A 22915-nucleotide genomic window follows, 5' to 3' on the forward strand; every position below is an offset into this window, starting at 1 on the left:
TCCCCACGGCTGTGACTACGGCAAGTCTCCACAATACCCGTCCGCCTCCATAGTGTAGCTGTAGCGTTATCGCCTACCACACAGGGGGCGTGGGTACGATTTCAGGCAGGGGACTGGATGTTGTGTGTCCTTCATCATCATTGATTCGCAAGTCGCCGATGTTGCGTCACCTAAAAAGGACTTGCAATACGGTGGCCGAACTCCCCTGAATGGGGCCTCCCAGCAAACAATGTCATACGATCGTTTCATCCCCCCCCCCCCCCCCCAATACCTTTTCTTCCAAGACTGCTTTACCTGTAAGTTTCGCAGGAGAACTGTGTAGTTTGGAATGTGGGACATGAGATAGAGAATGGCCTGGAGTTCGAGTCTCGGTCTTGCACACTGGTTTAATCTGACTGTAAGTGTCGCACCAGCACACACTTCACTGCAGAGTGAAAAATTAATTCTGGAGACACCTAGCAGACTAAGCCACTGAAGTGGGAACGTGTGAATGTAGCTGCTTTCATGTTACTCATGCAGTGAGCTGACTTTACTGTTGCACCCACCCCCTTTGCTCAGAAAAAAGGTGGGGTGCTGGTGCGGTGGTTGGAATTGATAAATGCTTTAGCCACAGACTAGGGAATTGTTTACAGAATGAATTTTCACTTTGCAGCGATTTGAAACTTCCTGGCAGGTTAAAACTGTGTGCCGGAACGATACTCGAATGTGGAACCTTTGCTTTACGTGGGTAAGTGCTCTAGCGATTATTGGGCTGTCCAAGCACAACTCATGACTTGCCCTCACCGTTCTATTTCCTCAGTACCTCTTTTCAAACTTCACAGAATTTCTCCTGCGAAACGTGCGGGACTACCACTCCTGCAGAGTAAAAGCTCATTCTGAAACAATCCTATAGCCTGTGGCTAAGCCATTTCTCCGCAATGTCCAGAAGAGCTAGTCTTTCCGCACGATACTGTGTGTGCAACGCAACATTCGTTGGTATTGGGTAGACTCGGTGTAATGTCTTCGCCATAGACTATGTTTGGTTCTCAAAGACATATAAATAAATAAACAGTTGCGAAGTAAACAAGTGTGCTTTGCTTGGTTAATGTGAACGAAGACCTACATATCTTTTTTTAAAAAATGTCGAAATTACTGCGTCTCGGTGGGTGCCACGAACAATTGATTCTAACTCATTACTCGTGGTACGACTATTATTGAATGCTTACTTACACCGTTTCTTACATTTTATTTTAGAAACGATCTGTGCAAGCCGAACTGCCTTAACGAAGTTGTTATTCAGTACCTCAACTGCAAATGGACTCGAACAGAAGTGGAGACGAGAGTAAGTGAAACTGAAACATCTGTACTTTCGAATACGTTGTAGTCGGACACTAATCCCATAGCGTATTAAAGGAAATCCTTGAAAAGGGCAATTGTCTTTGAACAGCTGTAGAAGTACATCAGTTTAAAAATTATAGATTTATGGAAATCAAGGACCAGCCTGAGAGGACTAACTGCGTTGCGGCAATGAGGGTGGGAGAGAAACCAGTTATCAGTTTCGAACCAGGATAGAGGCTATAAAAAGTGCAGTCATTCATTGTCTTGTGCAGTAATTGAAAGATAAGATAAATAAAGCAGTTACCTGTCACCAGCGTACAACGTACATTGGTTAAGAATCTTTAGGCATTGGGATGACTGATGCGTTTGGCTCTTAGTTCGTTTTCAAGTACCCGTGCGTTGAATAACTGGTACAAGTTTCACGTGTTTTAGCATTAGTTCTCATTCCTAACAACTGCTTGCAGAGGACTATTACTGTGTAACAACATTTAGTGACAGATGTCTATCAGTTCCAGATTATATTGTGACCTGGAATTTAGACAGTCTGCGACATTCATCCAAACAACTGATTGCTCCTTTTTAATCTCTCTGCTATTTGTAATGATATTTTGGTTAATGAAGCTTTTAGTTAATAAGTGCTTTAAGGTAAAATTCACTATTTCACTGTCTTTCCAAAGGAATTCAAATAAATATCCAATGCATTTCTTGCTCATCATATAGAAAACATAAAGTATGCGTGCACTACAGAAAAGTCAAATTTCAGTAATTAATGTCAGTTTTAATGGAAATTATGATAAGTTTTGGTGTACAAGTCCATAGAGAGACCACAGATACAGTTTATGTATGCTTAGTTCCACAATGAAAGTTATTTGATATGATTGAAATGTTTGAATAGGCTTACATGCCACACTTGAAGTGACATGTAATTTATGTAAGTACATTGTTGCCAAAGCAAGTGCAGGTTTGGACAGATCAAATTGTTTGTAGGATTGGTGACATCTATTTGTACAACTCAATAATTGTTGTGTCATGGAAAATATGAGGTATTATCATGAAGTAAGAAAAAAGACTTAAAATGTCAGTTATCTATGTACTAATGTGATAATTGAAACATGGCAAACAGCAATAAATTAGGTATTTCAGTTTCTTTTCACAACATCAGAAAAAGATAGTTGAAATTTAGGCTGTTTAAAATACTATCACATAGATTCTCAAAAACACAAAAATGAGACAATACAAAAGCATGTTGGTACAGTTGGAACGGCATTGCAGAAGCATACAATTCCACCCGTCCGCTTTGACCCATTGTGCCTCAAGATGATGGATACACGTACTTCTGGCATATACAGTATGGTGACTATAATGTCACTACATGCAAATGAAATAAAAATGAGACACTCCTGAAATATAATTAAACTAACAGGACAGCCATGGGAAATAGGGGGTTTAGGGTGGGTAAAAGTTAAATATATGACTATATGAAAAACACCACCTTCGCAAAACAAATATTATCCAAAAAATCCTGATCATATGACATAATGCTACAAAACACGAAATCCACTGGAATTGTCCACTTCACTTAACCTGTATAGCTCAAACAAAACCCATGATACCAAAAAACTAAAATAAGCAATTCCAGAATGCGAAATCACAAAATTCCCTTCGCCTATGTACCTCAAACAAAACCAATGATACCAAAACCTCACATACAAATTGAAAACCCAGAAACCCCTATGTTCACTTAGCTAATTAAAATACCAACTATACACCAATAAAAATTTAGTAACCAAAACTACTGATGAATACAACTAGGTTGCCACCCCCTCCCCCCCCTCCCCCCACACGCACACTTATATATGCACACACAACCAACCCACCAACAAAAACAGAACAATTATCCAGACAACCCCAACCTCCCCTCATTAACAAACCTCTAAACACAAAATCAACGAAGAAATAGTAGAAACAAACAAAAAGACAGTTCACACATTTTTAAAAAATAACCCTCAGAAAACAAAACAAAATAGCTGCTGAAAGATTAAAAGATGAACAATAACAAAACTAATCCGTAAGTAAAACAATCCCCCTGATAGCCAACCTATCTTTCTCGGACCAGGTTTCCTGTTGGATAGGTTGCCACATATGTAGGTCCCTGGTCCGAGAAGCTAGGGCTCTAGTCAACTTCATATCGTCGTTGCACACATGACACCTCTTAAAGTTGGCAGTCAAGCCAGACTCCTGGAGGGAAAAAAAAAAAACCCTTATCATTGTCACCATATCATCACCCAGCGCAACCCACAGTGAATAACTCACTTAGGATACAGCACACACTTTCAACAACCAGTTCACAGAATGATTACACAAAGTCAGAGTACCACACATAACACAAACATTTCCAAACATGAACATCCGCCACAAGAGCATGCCACCAAATGCTATGACATTCCATCTACAAACTCGATTCAACTCAAAAACACTGTGCCACAATGATGTTACGCAACACACATATGTCACAGTCAGGGCAGATTGGGACACTTCCCTTGATCCCCTGAAACTGAAATGCACACACATCATATATGTCCAAATATGACACTGGAGCCAAATTACTGCAGTGATAATAATACGAGTGAAGATGGAATGCTGTTCTTTGTTTCATTTCTCTGGAAAAGGATGTTGGGCACGGTTATTAAGTTTGGAATAGGGCATAAAACATTTGTGACTAGTTAAAATTCTGTCAGACTAGGAACTGAATTATGTTTAACCTACAATGACAATCAGAGTGTTAATTTGCTAGTAGTAAAATGTGAGTGCAGATGAGTATCATTATTCCCAGAATCTTGGGGCTCAAATGAAAGTAAACTTCAGCTGCGAGGATTATTTGGAAATTAGTAGCTTAAGAGGGGAGTGGAACATTTCTACTTAATTGGGCATTTTTAGGTTCATTTAGAACCTCATGTTTATGATTATTAACTGTAGTATCAAGACAATGTAGATAGCAGGGACAGTGCAGACATGCATGTGCATGTGTTTGTTCATTTTATGTTTACACTGTCTGCCCCATTGTGTATGGTTCATGTGCTTCCATAGAAAGAATCTGTACTCCTTCAGCCTATTACTGATAACCTACACTACTATATAAAAGACACTGACAATTTCCTCTACCAGCTTCCCACAGTTCCTGTACTATTATCACATGACACACTGCCTATCACTGTCTGTGCCACCTCCCTCAACATAAGACGCAAGGCCAGGACTTGCTGCCTATGAACACTACCTTTTCCAGTGCCTGACTCACTCCAAACCCACAGCCCCCTCCCTGGTCAGCATGACCAACTATATCATCACCCACAAGTATTTCACCTCTGGGGCATCATGTACAAAGAAATCCATGGTACAGTTATGGGCATCCAAATGGCACCATTCTATGCCAACTTATTCATTGGCCATTTAGAGGACTCCTTCCTAGTCACCCAGAATGCAAAACCCCCTCACCTTGTTCAGATTCACTGATGACTTCTTCATGATCTGGAACCTCCGCACCTTCTCCCCCATCCACTTCACCTGGTTTTCCACAGCTAAATAAGTCATCTTTCTGAATCTTAATTTCCACCCTCAAGGATGTCTACATCAGTACCTCTGTCCACATCAAACCTCCAACTGCTAATGATTCCTCTGCTTTAACAGCTGCCATACATTATACAACACAAAGTCCTTTCCACACAGCCTAGCTACCTGTAGTGAAGAGCAGTCCCTTATCAAATATGCCAGGGATCCCAGTGAAGGCATCACAGACTGAAATTATCCTCCCCACCTTGTCCAGAAACAGATCTTCCACACCTTGTCTCTCCAGCCACCTGCAAGTCTGCCCCCACCCCCTCCCCACCCATTCCCATTGAGTGGCCACAGAGGAGCAACTTCCTCATGACTTACAAAGGAACAATCCCATGTATCAACGAATGATCTTGATGAACCTTGATGGGTGTGTAGAGGAGACAAAATAATGCAATACATACTTTTTTGTTTGTGCCCAATTTCACTTCTAAGGGGTAAAGCACACTCTGAAAGTTAAATTGGCAAATTAGGTATGGAGGAAATCGCTTCAAAGTGTTGAATTAAAAAAGAAAATTATGTGTAATTAATCTTCTTGTAAACTATAATTAACTGTTGGAAAAATTTGCAAATTACCCAACCACCATTTATGAATTTTGCAAAATGGAAACTTTTGTTACACCATAAATTAAGAAGTTTTCTTGCCACATACGTCCATGTGTAATAAACCTGGTTTCTGTAATACCATTTCTGGAAAGTGAGTAGCACAAAATGTGCTGTCGTAGTATGTGCAACATACCTAATTAAAATATGTAAATGTGCATTATTGTTCCAATTATTTGTCATACTGTACATATTTTTATCGTATTATGTAAATTGTTCTTTTATGTTTGCAGTTAATGTCCTTTCTTCTTCTTTTTTTAACATTTCACGTTATGTGTATTCTGTTAATTGAAAATGATACTTATCTCATTATTATGAAGCAAAATCATTACAGTAATGATAATCAGGAAAGAAATGCTAAATCATAATGATTTTGTACACTATGCACACACAATGAACGACAGTTTCTCACATAATACACACAGTGGACAGGTCAATAAAAAGCAATGTTCATCAAGTGCTGCAAATAGTGGCGGCTGATCTTCTAAATATCCAGATTTGTGCCACACATATTTCAGTACATTGGAAAGCATCGGTGAAGATAGTTGATTGTGTGTTAGTGAATGCAGATTGTTTATCTTGTTTCTCAAGTAGAAATTGACATCATAATCATGCAGCTGAACTAGATTTGAAAATCTTCTCACAAATTTCTCCCATCATCGAGAACTGTATATGTCCAACAGCTCTACCTACCCCATCGAGCCTTTTGGGATCACCAGATGAACAAGCTCCTTGTCCTCAGGGACAACACTCAGAACAGTTCTTTATGACTGACCACCCCAGGAATACAAGAATACAGATTTTTCTCCCAAACTGAGAAAGAAAACTTACGTCAAATATCTTTTGACAGGGCCAGACATTAGTTTATGAGATTTCGATGTCACCACAAAAATATTTGGGGCTTTAGAATGACATTCTCTAATTCTCTGTCCAATCTTTATATTACTTTCTTTTAAACCTATGAAAAGAGGGGTCAGCGATTTGCCTGCTGCAGAGACTGTATGCTGAATCATGTAACTGTGAGTAATTGAAGACATGACTGCACCTTGGAGTTAACTTTCTTTGCACTCTTGTGGAACAAAGTATGTCCAGAGTGCAACTCCAGGTTGACTCTGCCCCGATCAGAGTTGTATACATTTTCAGCCCACAAAATACTGTTATGCACCTTAACTTGCACTACAGATCATAAAATGACTTCTTCGAGATCATTTTTATCATTTATATAGTGTCTAGTTAAAAAACATTGTTATTTTCCAAGATACAAGCCTGTGTACCTTTTTAAAATGCAATAGCCATTTGTAGCTTGCCTTGAAATTATGTAATTTAACTTCCCTGCTTGTCTGCAAGGCCCACTTTCGTAGGTCAATATCATGTCCAACCAGCTGATGACCCATAACCTGAAGTACTTTCTTTTGAGCCATCGTCAAGAACATACTTTTCCCAGCAATACAGCTGTTTCACTAACATAACTTTGTGATGTTTATGCTGTGTGGATGAAATCAGCCTTTTCCCCCTCTTTCTGTTATTTAAAAATTCAACTGCAGATTTCTTATATTTAATATTTAATTCACTTTCTGAAGATAGGACATTGCCTGGGTGAAGGACTCTTCATATGTTTCACAATCAGATACACAAATCATTGCTATGTCATGGAGCTGTGCCCCATGAAACCATAGCCCATTATCTTGTTCTATTACAGTCGAATGTCCATCTATTCTTTCACAAATCAATGCTACAATGATGCCTTTTGGTTCCATTTCCTGTAAATTGGTGAAACTCTCAGGGAATTCCAGGCTGTTGGAATGATCATTTAGAATTCGGAAAATTTTAACTGGGTTAATGATTGGCATCTCTCCTATTTGCAAACAGATGTACTTTGCACACACTATAAAATCTCACCTCAGTGGAGAAACAAGTTTGTTCAACACAGGTTCATTGAATACAGACAAGTACAGCCAGTCTGAAGAAGAATTTAAAGAAACATCCGCATCGAGGACCATGTTCAGAAATATGTGTAATGCATAGTAATCAAAAACTGTTCCTTGAAAGACAGGTCCTCAAGAATGCAGTGAGGTCCAGAAGTTGTGCAGTGATGTACAGTTCTGTACTAGTAGTATCAGGCATCAGATGAGACTGCTATGGAACTTGCAGCACTTGCTTGTATAACAGGAGAAACCAGTGAGCAGGAACCAGCATGCACAGCTCTAGGCAGATTCGCGATGTTGTCTAAGATGTTGCCAACTAGCAGTGTAGCCTTGTACCCCATGGGCTGGTAATTGGTGAACCTCGTTATACTGCAGGCCACAAACTACAGTATCTTTGAGATGTGGCTAGTGAGCAGTGGTGCCGGAGAGGGCTGGTTCTAGGGGATTGTAACAGGTTGTGTTGCCACATGTGGCAATCCTGTATAATCTTCAACTAATAGTCTTGAGAAGCAGCTATTAATGCATGAAACTAGCTATGAAATCACTTTCATTGTGTCATGAAGAATTTGTCACAGCAACGGTATTTGGCAGATAGCGCGCTGAGCAGTACATACTCGAAGCATCACCCTAACAGATCGGGGTTTGCTGGTGGTACATGCACTGTGAGATCTTCTCTTCAACAGCCTTTGGAGATACACCATGAAGAGAACTTCACTTAAACGATTCACCCATTAGTCTCTGTAGCTGGAAAGTTGTTTACCACCCTTAACATAATTGTAAAAGAAACAGACAGTGAGTTTGGATCAAGAATTCGAGCATCTCTTTATGAAGCCCCAAATGTTTGTGTGACTGTTTCAAAATCTGGTAAGCTAACATCTGAACAAGTGAAACAGATGTCTTTCCCAGCACAGGAGAAAGCCATTTATTTTGTGTGTGTATGGTGTAAAAAATGTAATGTTGTAAGCATTTCTTTAGTGATTATCATTATTGTAATGATTCTGGATAATAATAATGGGTTACTTATTATTTCAATCAACCAAATACACATATGTGAAACAGTAAACTAAAAAATGAAAAAAAATAATTTGCAGCATAATATACCAATTTAAACATAAACCAAACTAAGTAAAACATATAATTAGAATACAAATGAACATTTAGATATTTTAATTAGATATGTTACACATACTCTGATAGCACATTGTATGCAGCTTATTTTCCAAAAATGGTATTACAGAAACTAGCTTTATTAAACTCGGATGTAGGTGGCATGAAAGCTTCTTTAATTTTTGTTGTAGCAAAAGTTTCCATTTTGCAAAATTCAGTAATGGTGGCAGTGTAAATTTCAAAATTTCATTTTTTTAATTGATTATACAGTTTTGTAGAATGTAACATTTCAGCTTTTATGTGAAACATACATTTTATGTTTCATGGTTTCAAGACTATTCCCTCTAAACCTAATATGCTAAATTACCTTTCAGGGCGTGTTTTACCACTTAAAAGTGAAACAGGGCACAAACAAAAAAATACGTATTGCATTATTTGGTCTCCTCTACACTTCTTCCAAGTTTCATCAAGGTCTTTCACTGGTAATAGGGAATGTTCCCTTGTCATTATTCCACAGGACTGGAGTAACTGATTCACATTATCTCATCGTGCCCTGTGATATTCCACTGCCCACCCAACCTACGCGATATTCTTGCCCATCCCTATTCCACCCCTGTCCCCAACCGATCCCCATTCCACTGCTGCTCCCAACCCCTTGTCTATAGTCCTATAATAGACATAGATGCAGGGCTTGTTCCATATATGTTCCCACTGCCCCACCAAGGGGCATACATATGGACACAGGATATCTGGTGTGTGTGTCACAGCAAAGTAGTGTGGAAACCTATCATGGATTGTGCAGCAGACAATTGTATGGACAGAACTATTGACCCAGGTGTTTGCTTGCAGATGGCAGTATGCCAGGCGGGTCAGTTCTTTCGCTGAGATCTACTAACATGCACCTGGACTTTCACATCGTAGCCTGCTCTTGGTTCCACATGCTAGTCTGTATTGTTATTTGCACTGACCATGTCTTGTGCTTTTCTTCATCCCAGGCTCTACATGGTGTCTAGACTCTCGCCTCCTCTGTAGACTGACCCACACACCAAGGTTTTTTTTTTTTTTAATCTTCTGGGCCATGTACCCCCCTAATGTAGTGACATTTGTGCCAACAGGATGGTTTCGCAACATTGTTATTCTTGTACAGAAACAAAAGTGGCGATAGAGGATGTCTGTACAAGTGTGACACTTTTATTTGTTTCATAGTGTTGATTTGTGGCCACAATAAACCCAGTATGTATGCAATGCTGGCAGGAACAGTTGTGCCTCTAGAAGCAGCAACAACAGCTGTTCAAACAGAATGCATATTTGATCTGCTCTCACACCACACTGGTGGAAGTCAGGTGCCTCCAGAGAAGCCTTCTCCCCTGTTACTCCCGACTCCGTTTGTCAGTTTTGCCAAGTCTGCAGAAACATGGGAGAATTGCCTTCACCAGTTCTTACTGCACTGCCAGGTGTATTATCAGTCTAGCTGATAAGGCCGCCAAGTTATCGTCCTGCAGTGCAAGGTTGTACTAAATTGTGCAAAATATGAATCCCTCTGCTGAGGCTGACAAACTTACTTTTGCAAAATTTTGTCAGTTGCTCACACAGTATTCTGGAAATTCATTCTATGTGTTGGTGGCACAGTTGCAATTTAACAAGCACCACAAGTGCCCTGGGCAGTTGTGTGCTGTCTGGATCACCAATCTGCAGGCTCTCTTGCACCAGTGCCAATTTGAGTGTCCCCAATGTATGTCGACTCACTAATTAGGGATGTGTTTATTTGATTAGCACCAAACCCTTTGGTAAATCAGGACATTGGTCCCGTATAACCCTTCATTAGCTGAATTTGCCCAGATAGCTTAACAACACGAAATTACAGCAGCGGCAAGGGTCATACTTTCTGACAGTTGGCAGGTGGCAAAGCTAGATAAGCATAGTAAACAGTGCTCGTTGCTCAGTGGGATTGGCTGGTTGACCTTGCCTTCTGCTGATCCGCCATGTGATGACACCATTGTTGATCTGAGTGCACCCTTATGTCACTGTGCTGTCTGTCTTCACCTGCTGTGATTTCCGTAGGCCCAAGTAAATCGAGAAGTTGGGATCCTTACTTGCAATGTTTTTTGGGCTCTTGATGTTGCTTTTCTTCTGCACTCAATGGGCAAGTCAGTGGCCTTGCCCAAATTGTCATTTGGTGCAAGCTTGACAGGATTGCCTGTATATGGATGCCATGTGTGGGGTATGCCGAGAAATCGGCCAGCTGGCATCATTTTGTGGCAGTCAGTGAGCCACAGGCTGGTTGTTAGAGGCACCAGTATTTTCCTAGGACTTAGAGACTGTCTCTGGCACCCCACAGGCATCACTCCAGCTTATTTTCCTGTCATTGGTTGTGGACGGGCAGCCAATTGAGCTACAGGTCAACATAGGGGCAAAGGTCAGTCTAATTAATTTAAACTTGTATAGGCTCTTGGGCTGTTTAGTGTTGCAGTGACTTCTTCATAAGTGGTATCTTATAGTAAACAACATATCTCATTGTGTTGGCAGTTTTTTATCTCACCTCATTACAAGAAGGTGGAAAGACAGTTTACATTGTTACTGGTAAATTTACCTTTGGCACAAAATATTTCTGGGCTGGACACGTTCTGTTTTTGGGTTCCAGATCATTGACAAAGTCAATGTAGTGTCCTGGTTGATTCTATTTCAAGGTCTGGACTCTTTACTGAAGTCATATGACCACCTGTTTTGAGAATACCTTGGGTCAGGCAAAAAATTTCGTGACCTATGTAAGTAATTGGCAATAGCATACTTTTGTCACCATCACCCCATCCCCTTCACCATCTGCACATATCTGCCATCCTCTTAACTGGCTGTATCAAAAGGCCATGAAATTCATATGGTCTGTGGACTGTCAGCAGGCTTTTCAGTCTCTTAGGCACTGTTTTTAACCCATTAACCCTGGCCACTGATGTGTCCCAGTACACATCAAAGATATTTCAACAGCACAATGTAACTGTTCACAGATGGAAAAGGAGGCACTGGCTATAATTTCCACCATATTTTTTTTAATTATATAGAGAAAATTTTGTATTCATCACTGACCATGAGCACATATTTCGTTATTTGACCCTGGTTCTAAACTCGTGCGGAGAACTGCACACTGTTTGCAGAGTTTGGCACTTTTTCTCAGCAATTATTGCAATGATTGTTACTGGTCTATCACCCAGCATGCTAATGCATGTGCACTGTCGTGACTGCCAGTGGGAACCAATCTGTAGTTCATTCAACAGGAGGGTCTCGTTTCCAAATGGAATGATACCTTGCAGCAGACATTGCTAAATCTTTTTTTGACAGCACTGGAGATTGTGGCTGCCACAGCTGCTGACACGCTTTCCCAGAAAATAAGTTAAGCAATCCAGATGGGATGGCCCAAATGGACTCCTTTGGGAACAGATTTGGCATGACATATGTTTCTCCTGCTACACAGTTGATTCAACGTTGTCCAGGGGGTCAACCTGTTTGCCATGGAGGAGCAAAGCTGTCGAGTCATTGTCCCTCGGGTGTTGTGTTCTTGCATACTTCTGCTGCTGCATGCATTGTTGTGGAGTATGTCTTGTGTGAAGGCTGCGTCATGGCAGCACATCTGCTAGCTGATAATTGAGTATGGGAGTGAATATCTTGTGCAGGCTTTTGTAGCCTGTGGGCAGAACTATGCTGCACCACCACATCAGTTTTTGCCTTGGCTAGTCCCAGAGCCTCCTTGGACGTCCCCCCTGTGGGTCCGGGGGTTAGAATAGGCCCGAGGTATTCCTGCCTGTCGTAAGAGGTGACTAAAAAGAGTCTCTCCCCTCAAGGGGGTAGTTAGCGCCTGCGTCCGGAGACGGACGGTTCCACGATCTATATTTGCGGTCATTTTGGTTTTTCACTTCTTCTGGTTTCTTTCTTCCTTCCTTTGGTTGGTTCCTTTCTTTGTTCTTCTCCATCTCACTGTCTTACTCTTTCCCTTGCCTTCTTCTCCTTGCCTTCTCTGGTCTCCGCCTCGGCGTTTGAGACAGTCTGTCCTTTCTCTCCCTCTCTCCCTTTTTTTCCTCTTCTTCTTTACTCCCAGTGCGTGCCTGAAGGCCGACCCACGCGTTCGCACGTGTAGCCGGTGGCGGGGTAACGTGTAATTTCCCGCCCTGGGTAGACAAGTAAGGCACGCACGTACCCCCTGGTAAAGACCAGGCCCAGGGAGGGGTGATTGCCTGAGCTGACACCTTCCGACCATGCCAATTGGTCCCTCCGTCCGTTTCTCGGGAGGTGTGACCTGAGGTGTGAACAATCACCTAAGGCAGGAGTGCCCTCTGAGAGGGTCCCCACAAGGAAGGAGCGTGCCATCAGAGATGCTGGCAATCGTGGGGGATTCCTCCGCAATGGATTTCTCTTCTCCTCTCTCGACTTCTGTCCACAAACGGAAACTTGACCAGCCACCAGTGACAGAAGTACTACCGCCTGCCCCACAGTTCCTCGTAGTTTCTCGATCTGAGGACTGAAAGGATTTTTCTTTTTCCTCTGTCAACCCTTTCGTTATCCATAAAGGCATAGATGCCATAGCTGGATCGGTCAAGTCTTGCACCAGGTTGCGTAATGGTACCTTGTTACTAGAAACTGAGAGCACCTTTCAGGCACAAAAACTGATTTGGTCTACACTCCTGTACATGTTCCCTGTCCGGGTGAAGGCTCACCGCACTTTGAATTCGTCTCGTGGTGTGGTATATACTAGATCACTCGACAGATTAACTGACGAGGAGATTCAGTCTTTCCTCGCTGAGTAGGGCGTGACGGCTGTCCATAGGGTCGTGAAAAAGGTCAACAATGACCTCGTACCGACCCGGACACATTTCTTAACCTTTGATAGTATTCAGCTGCCGTCGCGCATCAAAGCGGGCTACGAGGTTATTTCTGTTCGCCCCTATGTCCCGACACCTAAGCGCTGCTACCAGTGTCATCATTTTAATCACACTCGCCAGTCTTGTTCCAATGCAGCTAAATGTGTCACTTGTGGCAGGGATGCCCATGAGGGTGACTGTCCTCCTCTGTCTTCTCGTTGTGTGAACTGTCAGGGTGACCATGCAGCGTCCACCCGCGACTGTCCCATCTACAAGGAAGAACAATGTATACAGAAAATTCGAGTCAAAGAGAAAGTGTCTACCTCAGCTGCTCGCAAGCTATTGCAAGTAGGAAGCCCATGCTGCTCCCAGCGGGGAAATACAGTACTGTCCTCGCCTCTCCTCGGACTACCAGGGAGGTGGCGACGCAGACATGCGATCTGACCTTCAGCACTACGGTCGTCCGTTCGGCCAGTGCTAAGATCGCCCAGTCGACGTCTCCTCTTCCTACCGTCACCTCTCAGGCACAAGCACCTTCATTAGCTTCTGCAACCACGAAGACCCAGAAGTCAGATCACGGGCCTTCAAGAAGGAACCGTGCTGTGCAGACTTCCTACGCACCTCGAACTCCCAGCCATCAACCAAAACTTCCACAAAATGACCTTCCAAGAAGGCTCATAGGAAGCACAGTTCTCCTTCTCCGCCATGGCGCATTTCTTCTCCTGCGCCACCCACCAGTTGGCACCCCAGGCCGTCATCCGTTTCGCCTGGCCGTACTGCTGGTAGCCGAACATCTGGCCGTTCACCAGCGGAGGAAGCTCCCCCTCCCGGCCATCTTAACAAGATGGCCGATGAACCTATAGAACCAATGTACGATGACTGTCCGCCTACTGCTAGTGGCGGCAGTACTCTCTTGAAGCCAGGCCCTCAGCGGCCTTCGAGGTGACCCCTTCTTGCATCTTCTTCTTCTCACGATGGCACTTATTCACTGGAATATTCGCAGCATTTGCTCCAACCGAGAGAGTTAAAGCTGCTGCTCCGCTTGCACCGTCCGCTCGTCGTAGTCCTCCAGGAAACGAAGCTACTCCCATGCGATCAAATTGCCTTGGCACACTACACCTCTTTGCATTTTGACCTACCCCCTGTGGCAGGTATTCCGGCTCATGGAGGGGTTATGTTGCTGGTCCGGGATGATATTTACTACGTTCCCATCACATTGCACACCGGCCTGCAGGCAGTTGCCGTCCGCATTACTCTCCCCACTTTTACATTTTCCATTTGTACCGTTTGCACTCCATCGTCGTCTGCCGTTACCAGAGCAGACATGATGCAAATTATTGCTCAGCTACCTGCACCATTTTTGTTAACTGGAGACTTCAATGCCCACCATCCTCTTTGGGGCTCTCCAGAATCCTGTCCGAGGGGCTCCCTGTTAGCAGACCTTTTCAACCAGCTCAATCTTGTCTGCCTCAATACTGGTGCCCCTACTTTTCTTTCGGACACATCTCACACCTATTCCCATTTAGACCTCTCTATATGTACTACCCAACTTGCATGCTGGTTTGAGTGGTATGCACTTTCTGATACATATTCGAGCGATCACTTCCCGTGTGTTATCCATCTCCTTCATCATACCCCCTCTCTGTGCTCAACTAGTTGGAACATCTCCAAAGCAGACTGGGGGCTTTTCTCTTCCAGGGCGACCTTTCAGGATCAAACCTTCACAAGCTACGATAGTCAGGTTGGACACCTCACGGAACCCATTCTCACTGCTGCTGAATATTCCATCCCTCACACTACTTCTTCTCCACGTCACGTACCAGTCCCCTGGCGGACCGCAGCATGTAGAGATGCTTTACGTGCTCGTCGACGTGCTTTACGCACTTTAAAAGCCACCCTACAGTGGCGAATTGTATCAATTATGAACGATTACCGTGCACAATGTCGTCGTATTATTAAAGAAAGCCATCTGAGCTGCTTTCACAAGCACCTTCAACAGTTTTACTCCTTTTTCTGTTGTCTGTGGTGGCCTGCGCTGGCTATCTGCCACTAAGGTCCACTCACCAGTTTCTGGCTTGACGGTCGCAAATGACATCCTTGTGGCCCCTGAGGATGTCTCCTGTCTCCAATGCCTTCGGCCACTTTTTTGCAGAGGTTTCAAGCTCCGCGCATTACCACCCTGCCTTCCTTCCCCAAAAACAGGCAGAGGAGGCTAGCCACCTAACTTCTGCTCCTCGAATTGTGAAAGTTACAATGCCCCATTCATCATGCGGGAACTCGAAAATGCACTTGTCTGGTCACGGTCCTCTGCTCCAGGGCCTGGTTTATTCATATTCCGATGCTGAACAACCTTTCTCCTGCGGGTAAAGGTTTCCTTCTTCGTACTTATAATCGCATCTGGATTGAGGGACATGTTCCCGCATGCTGGCGCGAGTCTATTGTTGTACCGATTCCTAAGCTGGGGAAGGACAAGCACTTGCCTTCCAGTTATCGACCCATCTCGCTTACCAGCTGCGTCTGTAAGGTGATGGAGCGAATGGTTAACTCTCGTTTGGTTTGGCTGCTCGAATCTCGACGCCTACTTACCAATGTACAATGTGGATTTCGTAGGTGCCGCTCTGCTGTTGACCATCTGCTTACCTTGTCGGCCTTCATTATGAGTGACTTCTTGCGAAAGCGCCCGACTGCGGCTGTGTTCTTTGATTTGGAGAAATCTTACGACACTTGTTGGAGGGCGGGCATTCTCCGCACCATGCATACATGGGGCCTTCGCGGTCGCCTCCCTCTTTTTATTCGTTCCTTTTTAATGGATCGACAGTTCTGGGTACGTGTGGGTTCTGTCCTGTCAGACACCTTTCGCCAGGAGAATGGGGTGCCACAGAGCTCAGTTTTGAGCATCACTCTCTTCGCCATAGCGATCAATCCAATAATGGATTGCCTCTCAGCTGATGTATCAGGCTCGCTTTTCATGGACGATTTTACCGTCTTATTGCAGCGCGCAGCGTACATGTTCACTGGAGCACTGTGTTCAGCGTTCTCTTGACCGTCTTTACTCCTGGAGTGTCGCCAATGGCTTCCGTTTTTCTGCCGAGAAGACGGTCTGTATTAACTTCTGGCGCTACAAAGAGTTTCTCCCACCGTCCTTACGACTCGGTCCTGTTGCTCTTCCATTCGTGGAGACAATAAAATTTTTAGCTCTTACATTTGACAGGAAACTTAGCTGGTCTCCACAATGTGTCATATTTGGCTGCCCGTTGTACCCATTCTCTAAATGTCCTCCATGTTCTCAGTGGAGAGCAGATCGAACTGTCCTACTTCACCTATATCGGTCGATCGTCCGCTCCAAGCTGGATTATGGGAGCTTCGTATACTCCTCTGCACGGCCGTCCATCTTACGCCGCCTCAACTCCATACAACATCGGGGTTTACGTCTTGTGATCAGAGCGTTTTATACTAGTCCCGTCGAGTCTTCATGCTGAAGCCGGTGAATTGCCACTCGCCTACCGGTGCGATATACTGCTTTGTCGTTATGCCTGTTGGCTACTGTCAATTCCCGACCACCCGTCGTATCGTTCCTTTATTGATGACTCTCTCGACCGTCAATACTGGTTGTATGTCTCTGCTCTGCTACCCCCTGGATTTTGCTTTCGTTGCCTCCTTCAACACCTTGATTTTTCACTCCCTGCAACCTTTAGAGTGGGCGAGAACACCACATGCCACCTTGGCTCCAGGCTCAGGTTCGCGTTCACCTTGACCTCAGCTTGCTCCCAAAGGAGGTTACCCCCAGTTTGGTATACCACTCCCATTTTGTCATTTATATGACCTTCATTTATAAGACCAATGACGGGGTCGGGTGTTCTTTTATTGTCGGGGCACAAAGTTTCAAATACCGGCTACATGGCCATTGTTCGGTCTTCACAGCTGAGCTCTTTGCCCTCTACCAGGCTGTTCTTTACGTCTGCCGCCACCGACATTCTGCTTATGTCATCTGCTCCGATTCTCTGAGCATCATCCAGAGCCTCAGTGATCCGTATCCGGTTCACCCTTTCGTGCACCGGATCCAGCGCTCTCTTCAGCAGCTGGTGGATGACGGTTCTCCAATTAGCTTTATGTGGGTTCCTGGCCATGTCGGTATCCCTGGGAATGAAGCTGCAGATGCCGCGGACAGGGCTGCGGTCCTCCAGCCTCGGTCAGCTTCTTGTTGTGTCCCTTCATCAGATTGTAGCAGGGTCATTTGTTGGCGCATTTTATCGCTGTGGCGTGCCGATTGGGCTGCACTTACGAACAACAAGCTTTGGGCCTTGAAACCTCTTCCCGCGGCTTGGACGTCCTCCTCATGTCCTTGGCCCGGCTACAAATTGGACACTGCCGGTTCTGCCATCGCCATCTGCTGACAGCTGCGCCGGCGCCGTTCTGCCCATGTGGGCAATTGCTGACGGTCTGCCACATTTTAATGTCCTGTCCGAATTTTACTACACTGCGTCTTGATCTTGGCCTGCCATGTACTCTGGATGCCATTTTAGCGGATGACCCAGGAGCTGCTGCTCGCATTCTTCGTTTTATCAACTTGACAAACCTGTCTAAGGACGTTTGATTATGCTGTTGTTTTTTTAATCCTATGCCTGTTAATACGTCTTTTATAGTGTTGTCCCTTTTAGTTGCTTTTTTCACCTTGTGCCGTGCGGTGCATTCCTAACTTAGTGTGGGCACTAATGACCATTGTAGTTGTGCACCACAAAAAAAAAAAAAAAAAAAAAAAAGAAAAAGAAAAAAAAATGATAAAGAAAAAGAAAGAATTGAAGGCTGCATTGTCTTTACAGGTCCCTTCCTGGGAAGCATGTTATTAGCAGTAAATGCGTTGTCTAATTTCTTGTATGTAGCCATCATCTGCCACATTGTGAGCAACTATTCGTATGTTGTTTGTCATTTTTGCCATTGAGGGCTCCTCCTAGACCCTAATCTCTGATGATGGTTGGCAATGTGTGTCACAGGAGTTTGAGAATTTTTGCATTCACAGTTGCATCCAACATCTGGCTACTGCCCCATTTAATTCAGAAGTAGAATGGTTTGTGCGAACCATCAAGACCCAAATGCTGAAGTCTGTGACTGCCTTGTCCTACAATGATGCACTGTCTCACTTCCTAGCCTCACAGCAGGTGGCGCTGGTTAATGAGTGCAGTCTGGTATAGTGGCCTACTGTATTTCCCTCATGGGGTGCTGTTTGAGCCCAGTTTTTTGCTGCAAACAAGGCTGGCTGCCGAGTGTATTGTTGGGCAATAATGGCCGACATGTTCGTGATGAATGTCAGTCGGGAGTTCCTGACTCGTCATTCAAATTAGTTTCATTTGCGACCTGTTGCTCTCTACACCAGCCTTTCGATAGGGTCAGATGTGGCATTTTCCTAGTAGGAGGCTTCCAAATGCTGCAGCTTCCACTCCTGCTGCTGTCAACACCATGCTCTCCACCAACCTACTGTCACCCACAGAATATGGTACTTACAGCAGTTGCTTTTGCGACTCCTGATGCTGAGCTCATAGAGATGGAACCTGTGCTGTTCCTTCCCTACTGCCTGTAAATGGGTCCTCACCCCTACTGGATCAGGTGGACCTGCTGTTATGCCAGCTTCTGAACTCTTCTGTCATTCCACCAAAATCAGGTCATCAGTGCCTACTTTGGTGCTCGACCCACTACCAGGGAATCTCATGTCCTCTCTGGTTTTGCGACAAAGGTTGTGTGCAGAAATCAGGCCATTTTAGGTCCTAGTGGCATCTTCTGGGGGATATAGCTAAGGCAACAGGTGAGATGGCATGGGTCTTGAGACAGAGTAATGCAGAAAGCTATCATAGACAATGAACAAAGAGTATTGTATAGACAGAACCACTGACACAAGTGTTTTCTTGCCAGCAGTAACAGGCTAGGCCAGTCGTTCTTATGCTGAGGTGGTTAACACAGACCTGGCCTTTTGCATCACACCATGCCCTTGGGTTCATGTGCGTCATTTTGGTTATTCCTGATGTTTGTGTCTTGTGCTTTTCTATGTGCCTGTCTGTATGCAGTGTTCGCATTCTCTGCTCCTCCGTACACTGGCCAACACATTGTGTTTTCTTTTTTTTCTTTCCACTTGCAAGATCCAGTTCCCTGACTCCCAGATTGCATACCTGCTGTCAGCTAGTATAGTGACATTTATGCTGATAGGACAGTTTCCCAGCATTGTGACACCTGTACAGATACAAAAACTGGAAATAGCAATTTACTACTCAGTTCTAACCCATAAGCAACAGTGAGACCATCGACAGAACGAGGAACAGTTCAGACTGTGAACCCCAAATAATCCTCCCCCCTCGTCCCCAAAGTCATCTTCTCAAAATATCCATTAACACCATAACCATTAGTCTAGGTGACTCAAAAGCCATAAATGATCAGAGGGTAGACTAGTATATCATAATCATCCCTGTGGATATAGATTTTCTTACCATGCTCCTTGATAGTCGCATAGGGGTTTTGTGATATAAAGCTGTTTCTAAAGAGCACATTTCCTTTTACACACAGAGAACTGCAGGAGATCATAAACTCTAAACCCCCAACAGGTGTGACGTATCTCTCCACAGAACAACTTACTCTTTCTGATTTGCACATGTGTGCTTTCTGTCTATTATATAGAATACACAGAAACAACTATTCTACCTCCCCCTTCTGGAAGGGTACATAGTCTCAACAGATCATATCTCAGCTCTGGTAGACCAGTAGCTCCAACATATCACCTGGAGTATCTTGTCAAAGATAAAAGTTGCTGCCATGCAGCTTATTGAGAACTGGTCCACTTTAGACCTACCGACAAGCAGTGATGTCTCCGCTTCTACAGTTTCCACCACTTCCGCACTAAACACTCCCTGCTGTACTGCTTAGATGTCTGTGGTAAATGTATTTGCTCCAACAGAAAATTTTTCAATAGCTATACCACTACTCTCTACCAGCTTTCTTCTCCTTCATCTGGCACACACATGGATATCTTGGATCGAATATGCGCCCTCATTTCAGTCACCATAGCTCTGGTTACCAGAAAATTGGAAGCACTTACTTCATTATCCAGTGCCACTCAGGCCTTGAACACCTCATTAGATTACTCTTCCAGAGCTACAACATTCCCAAATCTTGCTCTGAAATAAGGTTATCTTTGTCTAATACCCAGTCGTTGAGTATTCTGTACAATATGACTCAAGCCAGCACCATGTTTCCTATATTTAGCATTTGATGAAGTGTGTCAGTCTCAGCACAGTTCTGGCACAGTAGCAATTACAACATGTGCAGTAACAATTACAATAAGAAAAAATAGGCAAAAGGAACATAGCAGCAGTTCTTGTTAACCAAATCTCATGTAGTTCAGTTTGTGCCATATGGCACAAGGAGCATTGAAATTTGGAAGAGTAGTATCTGATGTCTGACTTGCAAAAACAATTACTGAGGTGGAGATGATCACTACAGTTTCATTGAAAGCATTGGTGAATAGGCTCATAGTGGTTCACCAGGGTGATTGATAAGATTTCAGTTGGATTGTAGAATGTTGTTGAGTTATATTGCATATTGGGGAGAGATATGGTTGTTTTTTGTTCTTGTGGAAGCAGCTGCCTGGCATCATCTTGCATGAAAGATGGTGTGGGAACTGTCATGTGATCAGCAACAACCACCACTTTGATTCCTGGGCATGCCATCTGCATGAACTTCTGCTATGTCAGTGCCACTGCCCTCTCTGTCACAGCTGCTATCAACTTATAATGTGGGGAATGAATACCTGGCTCCAATGTGACAAGGACCTTAACTCCACCAACTTTTGATAAGAAAGATAACAACCACCTTTACTGAAGTTGTGCTGGTGTTTGCTTTTAGGGTCTGGCTGCTGGCACCTACCATCCTTGTGATGCTGTAGTATTAATCTGGTGTCGTCACTGGAGAAAAATTTTCCAAACCCCCTTTCACCTACTGGGTAGATGATAGGCCGTCCTAACAGTACATCCACATCAGCATCCCTCACCTGTAATAAGTAGCACCTGGAGGCTCAACTGGCCCAAAATCTAGAAGGCATTACATGCAGCAGGCTGTGTGTCCAATGCAGATTTCTCTGCTGCAAGAAGTAATCCATTATGTTGACAGGTTGAAAGTAGTCCTATCACTGCCTCAGGAACAATTCCTTATATATACAAAGGAACTTATTGGTCCCTGTAGTTTCTTGCAATGTTAGAAAATAAATTTTCTGTGACATACTAACTGTAGTTATGGAAATGAACGGCATGTGACTGTGGGTCTGGATCCGGATACTGCTTGCCTGTCTAGAATGCTAATGTGAATACTACATGAACACTCTTGCCAGGCATTGTATGGAACACTGCACAAATATGTGCACACCACATACTTGACTCGTAGCCCGAGACAGAAAATCTCATATGGTGATAACATCTGCAGAACTTATGCAGTTATATGGTGTTGCTTAAATCTCATACATACTATGCTGGGACATGTGAGCTAAGTTTATTTCTTGCAGAAAGACCATCAGACTTAGGTATGTCAGAGCCATCCAGCCTGCTATTGACATTAGGTAGCACAGAACTCACAGCTCTACCACTACTGTTGTACTTGTGCTGGCTGAAACTGGCAGCCAGTACTCATATACCATGTTCTACTATGAACCTCAGTACACCTGAATGACTGAAGTCAGGAAATCTTACGATCAAGCATTTTAGACCCTGACACATAATTTCTTTATGAAAATAGTAAACAATGTATTAAAATGCGACAAGGTGGTGTAGCTATCACCTTTCATTACTATCCACTGCTCTAAGTCAGCTAAGTAAACTAAAATTGTGTGCGACACATTATTTATGGAGAATGGTTGAACTGCCTTTTTAAACAGGTGTATTTTAGTAACCTTTTTCATTTCATTTGACAATTTTTATTATACAATTTTATCTCCTGACGAGGGAAGCTGTTTTGTGTTTTTTGTTTGTTTCTCCTGGGAAAATGTGTTTAAAAACTGGTTGTTGTTCTGTGATTATGTGTAGAACTATTAGTGAAGGATTTAGTAATGTTTTCCCTGATTCAGTGCAGATTGATGTATGTACTCACTTGGTGCAGTAAGGATGCCCAATTTTTTAAATAGTTCTTTACAATGAGCCCAAATATTACATCCAGTTATTATTTTTGGGGCCTTTTTCTGCAGTTGGAAAACTGTGTCCATATTTTTTGGCTTCATCCACAGAAAGTAAGCCCATAGCTAAGAATTGAGTGTACGTAGGCAGAGTATGTTGTCACAAGACGTTACAAGAGTGCTACCAACTGACACTAACACCTAAGAGCATAACATGCTGTGGCATTCTTTTTGACAGTATCTTTGTGTGTTCATTCCATGTTAGCTGACAATCAGAATTTGTCCCTAAAAACCGGGGCGGCAGGGATGCACAATGGAAATAGTGTGTGTCAAGTTGAGAATTCGAGCTGGACATGAAGCATGCTCGG

At 43.6% G+C, this 22915-nt stretch overlaps 1 protein-coding gene across 1 annotated transcript in view; it reads left to right on the forward strand.

Moving 5' to 3' along the window:
* The first annotated feature begins 1014 nt into the window (after nucleotides 1–1014).
* Nucleotides 1015–22915, forward strand: part of LOC126355756 (39S ribosomal protein L52, mitochondrial) — a 46704-nt gene continuing 24803 nt past the window's right edge. The window contains exons 1-2 of the mRNA XM_050006148.1: nucleotides 1015–1141; nucleotides 1234–1321. Of these exons, the coding sequence (XP_049862105.1) occupies nucleotides 1120–1141; nucleotides 1234–1321 (110 nt within the window). The 5' untranslated portion in view covers nucleotides 1015–1119. The remainder of the gene's footprint in view (nucleotides 1142–1233; nucleotides 1322–22915) is intronic.

Source organism: Schistocerca gregaria, chromosome 3, assembly GCF_023897955.1.
Source record: "Schistocerca gregaria isolate iqSchGreg1 chromosome 3, iqSchGreg1.2, whole genome shotgun sequence".
NCBI lineage: Eukaryota > Metazoa > Arthropoda > Insecta > Orthoptera > Acrididae > Schistocerca > Schistocerca gregaria.